The sequence below is a fragment of the Theropithecus gelada genome, chromosome 12 (genome assembly GCF_003255815.1).
Source record: "Theropithecus gelada isolate Dixy chromosome 12, Tgel_1.0, whole genome shotgun sequence".
NCBI lineage: Eukaryota > Metazoa > Chordata > Mammalia > Primates > Cercopithecidae > Theropithecus > Theropithecus gelada.
The window spans coordinates 108,552,156-108,559,185 of record NC_037680.1 but is presented as its reverse complement, the minus strand read 5'-3'; the positions used below and the strand labels follow the sequence as shown (position 1 = coordinate 108,559,185).

Below are 7,030 nucleotides of genomic sequence, written 5' to 3'. Positions count from 1 at the left end.
AGAAGACAGGAAGGACCAGCTAAGGACATTCAGGCAGAAGGAAGCAGCCATGAACAGCAGAAGCTTCCAACCTGCCCTTAATAAGGCCTTAGAGGATGTACTGCTGGCCCCTGGAAACCAGCCCAGTGCTTGACTCTGGAGTCAATCTGTGTGGCTCTGCCTGGCTCTTTAAACAGGCATAAAAAAAGTAAGTGTCAGAGAAGTTCCAATTAGTAACAACCTTCTTTGCACAGCAGGCAAAAAGCAGAGGGAACTTTCACAGCCCACCTGGATACCCCTCCCTATTCCGCCTTCTCGTTCCTCTCTTCCTTTCTCCTCAAATGAAAGAGTGGTGCCACTCTGTGGGTGTTAGCCCAGAGAGGAATTGGGGGGCTGCGTGGAGGTGGTGAGTCAACTCACCAGAACCCACAAAAGGTGCCCTGTTGATGTCTGGATCTTCCTGGAGATCAGGAAACTTTGCTGCCCCAAACTCAGACCTCAGGTGTTAGCTGTTTCCTAAGCAAAAGGACCTGTGGAGTGGTTGCTCCAATGTTGTGCCTCAGGGTATGAGAGTGGGAAGGGGTAGCCTGAGCAAAGGGCCTACAGAGCAGACCACGATGCCGCTGCCTTAGCAGCTCTGGGACCAGGCTCACTACCACGGAGGGAAGAGGGAGGTTTGGAGGAACCTGGTGCTCAAAACCCCTCTTCACTCCAGCTGCCTTCCTGCCTCAGGCACAGCTTCCTCTCCCTGGAAAAGCTCGTCTGGGCTACTGTCTCCGCGGAATCCTCTTCACGCCTGGGGACAGCCACTGCACTCCTGCGGCAACATTTGTTCTCTCTCCAGCCTGCGTCCTGCTCGGCAGCAGCCAGTCATAGATTCGTGCACCTCACTCAATTTGGGGGATCTGGGCTCTCCGCCTCTGCGGCCCACACCGCAGTGCCCAAGTGCCCACCACACTCCTTAGTGCCCAAGGGACCAAGAAGCCCAGTGCAAGGAGAGCAAGTTTGTGAGTGGTAGGGATATGTGGCCGTGTCCCGAGAGCCACGAGGACCTTTCTACAGTCAACAGTGGGAAGTTGACCACCTGTCACGGCTGGCAGAGGCTGGACCGGGCCGCTGGTTAGGAAGCTCCCTCCCCAGCCTGTGAAAGTGCACAGGATACTGGAGCGGGCTTCTCCCAGCAGCGGATCCTCGCGTGGGTGCAGGCAAGGTCAGGTGCGCATTGTTCCCACAGACCGAGTTCACCAGCGGAGTCAGACCCGGGGACGTTCTGTGTAGCCGAAACCGGCTGAACGTGAACCTAGAGCCATAACTGGCGAGCACACGATGCCGCCGAGCACACGCATGAACATGAATATCTTGGTTCCGCGCTCGCAGTCCCTCGTTCCCGCCTCGCGCTCAAACACTCAGGTTGGCGACACGCTTGCACTCTCCAGTGCGGAAGACTTGCGCTCCCCGCCGCGGCCCAGGCGAACCCCGCTCTCCCTGTGCCTCCCACCCCAGTCCTCCAACCCCATCCTCTACCTCCCCAACCTAACGACATCTCTGTGGTCTGCGCTCCCGCCCTGGCGAGCAGGTGAGAGGCGGAGCTGCAATGCCCATCCCGCGGCTGTCAGGTGCCCAGGGAAGAGTTTGGCGACCAGCAGGGCTGCGTGGATTTCGGGCAGCGCCAACTTTCTGCCTGTATGACTTTGGGCAAGTAATTTCATTCCTCTGAGCCTGTCTTTGCACCTGCAAAGAGAGCTATAGATCCCTTCTAGGTAGAGTGAGTGTGCTGAGGACCCAGTGGGTGCACAGGGCACCAGGCGCACGGATGCTCATCAGGCCAGGGCGCGCGCTCGCTGCAAATGGAGTTCCCCTGTGCGCGCCGCTCTGCAGCTCCAAGTGCAGCCTGGAGCGAGCCGGCAGAACCGCGGGATCCCTCCGGGGTGGGATAAGGGAGGGGAGCCCCCGCGGCCCCCTCCCGGCCCTCGGCGCGGCCGCGTGCGTGGTGTCATTGGCCCGGGCAGCCCGGTGGGCGGGAGGATGACATCAGCGGCAGGTTGGATTATAAAGGCGCGAGGGGAGTCACGGGCTCAGAGCGCACCCAGCCGGCGCCGCGCAGCACTGGGAGCCTGCTCGCCCTGCAGCCCAGCCAGCTTGCTCCGCACCAGCCTGCTGGTCTGCCCGCCGACCCGCGCGCCCTCGCTGCCGCCCGTCTGCGCCCCTAGACTCCAGCGGCACCATGCATCTCTCCCAGCTGCTGGCCTGCGCCCTGCTGCTCACACTGCTCTCACTCCGGCCCTCCGAAGCCAAGCCCGGAGCGCCGCCGAAGGTGGGTGCTGTCGTGGGGACGCCGAGCCTGAGAGAGTCGTGGGAGGCTGGGGGCTTGGAGAATGCGGCGCGCAGGACCCAGGAGAGAGGGAACGCAGGCGGCTCTCTCCTCCGAGATGCGCGTGGGCGAGACCCGGGGAGCCCTCGAAGCGCGGACTCGGGGGTCAACTCCCCCAGCCTCCGGAGAACGCCGGCCCATGCGCAGCCCCCTGCCCCAGCGTGGCCTGCCGGGCCAGCAGCAAAGGAGGGGAGGGCAGGGGGCTTCCGGAGGGAGCGGAGAAGGCGGCCGCGAGGCAGGTGGATGCGGGGCCAAGCTGGCCGGCATCGGTGGGGGCGGCTCTGGGCTCAGGAGGGACACCCCGCGCCGGCGGGCGCGTGGGGCTGGAGCATCAAAGTCCCCCGTGCTGCAGCCGCACGTCCCTTCACCTGCCCGCTCTTTCTTCGGACAGGTCCCGCGAACCCCGCCGGGAGAGGAGCTGGCCGAGCCGCAGGCTGCGGGCGGCGGTCAGAAGAAGGGCGACAAGGCTCCCGGGGGCGGGGGCGCCAACCTCAAGGGCGACCGATCGCGACTGCTCCGGGACCTGCGCGTGGACACCAAGTCGCGGGCAGCGTGGGCCCGCCTTCTGCACGAGCACCCCAACGCGCGCAAATACAAAGGAGCCAACAAGAAGGGCTTGTCCAAGGGCTGCTTCGGCCTCAAGCTGGACCGAATCGGCTCCATGAGCGGCCTGGGATGTTAGTGCGGCGCCCCCTGGCGGCGGTGAGTACCGCCGACCCCGCGCCCAGCCCCAGCCCGGCCCGGCTTTGCTCAAGTTGTGCCAGGCGTTTGCCGGCCACCCCCTTTATTATCCCCCTTTACAGACAAAGAAAGCGAAGGATAAAGTGATCGGGGAACTTTGGCAAGGTCAGAAATGGCTCAGCCTGGTTGAACCCACCAGGCTTCTTCTAGAGAAGCAGAAACAGGCTTGGTGGCGTCTCACCCACCCCTGCACCTTAGCTGAACTAGCAGCATTGGCCCCAGCTGGCCAGCTGGTGGGGGACTTGAGGGGAGATCATGGGTTTGTGGGAGCAGAGAAGGAAGGTTACACCCACAAGTCCAAGGGACATTGATCATCTGCGGCCACCATGCCCCCTGTAGCGAGAGTAGCCCTCTGTTGGCACCGTCAGGGCGCCCTTCTGCCTGGGGCACTCCGATTCCTGTCCCTTCTCTAAACCCAGGCAGTGGGCAAACTGGTCTATCCAGGGTCCTGTCCCTTCTCTAAACCCAGGCAGTGGGCAAACTGGTCTGTCCGGGGAGCTGCAGCCCGGTGGCTTCAGGGGTGAATCTCAGTGCTTGTGGCACTATTTCAGGGAATAGGAAAGATACTAAAGTAAATATTTTTTGCCCCACCCTCAAACTCGACATATCCCATATCCCAGAGTCCCTCACCAACCCTGTCCCCCGCCCAAGCGGTGCTCTGGGCTCCGTTTCTGGTGTGGGATCTCACCCCGCACTAGAGCTGGAAACCTCTGCCCTACCGTCACCCCCTGCCGGGTGCCGCATGGTGGTAATTTACTGCTGCAGAGAGCCTCACCTCTCCTCTTTCCCTCCTCTCTATTCCTGCCGCCTGCCTGTGCCCACTGAATAACAGCATCCCAGCCTCTGACATTGACAGTCATGTGCATTAGGATCAGGCTCACTCGGCTTTCTCCCTTTCTTGCCTCCAGCTCAGCAGCTGCCACTGCCTGTCCCACACTTTGACTGTCCCATCCCAGGCCATGGGAAAGCTGCTGTCTCCACCCCAGAAACCCTTGTCAGTGTTGGGTCTTCCCCCGGAGGGAAACAAGAGCTCCTCTCCAGCACACTGTCTCTTTTTCACAGTACAGAACACTTCTTCACAGTTTGTGAACCCATTCACCTCCCCGTATTGAACAGCTTAAGGGCCAAGTGCTGGCCTAAGGCACTCTAGGACCCACTGCTCCCCGTACAGACTCAGAAATATTTGTCAATGACCAGAGAAACCAGCACACCCTAGCCCATGGCCACTCCCACCTGCCCTAGGTTTTAACCAGTGCCCTTCCTCTCTTTGCAGCCAGACCTCCCTCGGCTGTGGGCTTCTCCCCAGTTCTGCAAAGGCTGCAGTTGTCTGTGATCTTGACTCTCCCCTGCACAGGGAGAAAAATGATTCTGACACTTGGGGACCAGCCTTCAGTAGCTACCCTTGGAATGCCTTTCCTCTCTTCTCTCCTGTCTAAACAACAAAGAGACGGAGTCTGAGGCCTCAAATTTTCAGTTTGATTTAAGCATCAAGTTCAAACTTTAGAACCGGAACAAATGTTAGCGACTCTTCCATGGGTTCGTACCTGGAATGCGCATTCCCATAGGGGCCTTGTTCTTGGGCCTGGCTGTCTGTGGTCACCAAGTGATGACCAGACGGGTAGTGAAAGATGCTGTGTAGGAGGAATCCACATTGCTAAGAATTCTCAACCCCTTTGATCAGGGGGGTTCATTAATCTCCTACTAGCTCTCTTAGCATAGATGAACACTTATCATCAACATCCTCAACACCGGCTTATGCCCAACACCAGCTGTTTTATTATTATTTGGGAAGGGGGCTGTGGATTTATTATTTGGGTTTTTTAAATGAAAAATAAAAACCCGACCCTCACTGCCCCCCACTCCCAGTGAGAGAGCAGAACATCCTTCCTGCAGGCTCCTGGTGCTGATGCCCAGGATATAGCACTGGGGTTAAAGGGAAAGACAGCTTGTATTTGTCACATTAATGAAAACTCTTTGAGGTTGTGGCCGTTTCTCCACGCAGGGGGTGACTGGGGCTCTAAGCCACCATAATGATGGTCGCTGATGGTTCTAGGTGTTGATTGTAAAATGCTAATGACAGAGACCAGCTGTGGGTGAAACCTGAATGAATACTTTGCCCCTGGGGCCCAGCAACATCACAGACAGCTGTCATCTGTGTAAACTCATGGCAGAGCCAGAGAAGGGAGTGGGGGAGGGTTCATCAAGCCATTCTGGCCCAGGTCCCCTCTGTGCATGCTGTCCTTTGGGAGAGCACTGAATGCCCCAGAAGGCCACCTTCCTTGGGCCCCGGGGCACCCACACACCCATTAGCAGGGAGTTTTCCCTGACAACGCTCAACCCAGAGCCCATGACTATGCATTTCCCCAAGGCTGGTGTGAGACACCATTTCCTCTGCTTCTGAAGGGGACCTGGACCCACACCCTTTCCTCTGCACAAGCAGCTAAGGAAGGAGGTGCTGTTTACTGGGTGGTGGCTGAGACCCAGACACTGCCGATGCCCAATCCGAGGCTCCCTGTTGAATCCAAAAGCCAGCCCTGGGAGGTGGCTATTATCCGATTTTATGGGTGAACACTCCCAGCTATCCAGGGTCATCCAGGGAGTCAATGTCAGAGTAGAGATTTGAGCCCAGGATTCCTGATCCTGAGATGTCTCCCTTCTCCTTCCATCCACAGTCACTCAGACACACGAACCCAGGGCGAGCACTGACTGAGGGTTTGTGTTGTAGCAAAAAGGATGGGGGATTTTCCATTCTCTTTCTCTCACTGCGCCTCCCTGAGTGCCAAGGGCAAGGCCTGTGGTTAGACTGGGGGAAAAAGGAGGGCTGCAGACACTCTGGTTCCACCTGTGCTGGGGCAGCAAAGCAGAAGGGGCCTGGGGAGTGTGTAGGGGGAGGCCCCTCCCCTCTGCAGGAAGGCCTGGTGGGTTGGGGGGTGCGGAGGTCAGGGGACATCCCTCAAGCTGCTAGGGGAAGGGGAGGAAAGGTTCTAGAACCACCCTGCCTGCTAGGATTTCTCAGCTGAGGGGCCAGAACTGAGTGTCTGTGTTCACTCTGTGTTTCAGGATTGGGAACTGGCTCCGTTGTGCTGAGGTCACCTTTGGTCATCAGCTCCGGCATCTGGAAACACCTCCAATGCAATGTGGCTTTTACATTTCTTTCTTTCTTTCTTTCTTTCTTTCTTTCCTGGTACTGGGAATACACAACACCAGCTGTTTTATTATTATTTGGGGAGGGGGTTGTGATTTTATTATTTGTTTTTTTTAATGAAAAATAAAAAGTTATATATTATATATATATTATATACATGAAACACACACACCTACACCGACTTGATGACAAGGGACAGTTTTTAAGAGACTGACAGAACCAGCTGTAAAACATTGCTGTTTGTAAATTCATGTCATGCATAAATGTATTTATGTTGTAAAGCTATTTATATTGTTTATAAAGAGATATTTATAAAAATTTTATTTATGTAACTAAATGAAAGAAGTCAATCGTTGTAATGTTTTTGTCCTAACTAGTTGAAAAAATGTAAAAAAAAAAAAAAAAAGTCATTCCATGAATATCTTGAAAACTGTCTTTATTTACTTGTTGCCTTTATTTTTTAGGACTTAGGCTGAGGCAGAGGGAGAATGTGAAGAAAAGGCGTTTGCCTCCAGATAGATGTGACAGCCAGATACTCAATTCTGGATTTCTCTGTGTCAGAATCCCCTGGAGGCCTTGCTAAAAATACAGATTCCTACTCCCTCCACCCTCTGATCTACCAAATCTGACAGGACTAGCTGTGTAAGTTTTGTCCAAGTGATTCTGACCAGTTCAGCCAGGTCAGGAAGCTCTGCTCAAACACCTGACTGCTAGGAAGTCAGATGTTATGAATTAAATTAATAACGGCCGGGTGTAGGGGCTCACACCTATAATCCCAGCACTTTGGGAGGCTG

The 7,030-nt window shown here is 56.2% G+C and overlaps 1 protein-coding gene across 2 annotated transcripts; it reads left to right on the top strand.

Annotated features, from left to right (window-relative positions):
- The first annotated feature begins 2,055 nt into the window (after positions 1-2,055).
- Positions 2,056-6,377, top strand: NPPC (natriuretic peptide C). 2 transcript variants are annotated; one of them, XM_025405386.1, is made up of 3 exons: positions 2,056-2,293; positions 2,742-3,052; positions 6,152-6,377. In XM_025405386.1, the coding sequence occupies exons 1-2, from the start codon at positions 2,204-2,206 to the stop codon at positions 3,030-3,032; spliced, it is 381 nt and encodes a 126-aa protein (XP_025261171.1). In that variant the 5' UTR covers positions 2,056-2,203; the 3' UTR covers positions 3,033-3,052; positions 6,152-6,377. The 2 variants fall into 2 exon arrangements, with proteins under 2 accessions (XP_025261171.1, XP_025261172.1); XM_025405387.1 differs by lacking the exon at positions 6,152-6,377 and having other exon boundaries at positions 2,131-2,293; positions 2,742-3,069.
- Positions 6,378-7,030: the final 653 nt, after the last annotated feature.

Bases quoted from the DNA above. Each gene is read 5' to 3' on its own strand.
- NPPC (XM_025405386.1), top strand. From the start codon at position 2,204: ATGCATCTCTCCCAGCTGCTGGCCTGCGCCCTGCTGCTCACACTGCTC. The intron at 2,294-2,741 runs GTGGGTGCTGTC...TTCTTCGGACAG, and splicing joins AGCCCGGAGCGCCGCCGAAG to GTCCCGCGAACCCCGCCGGG.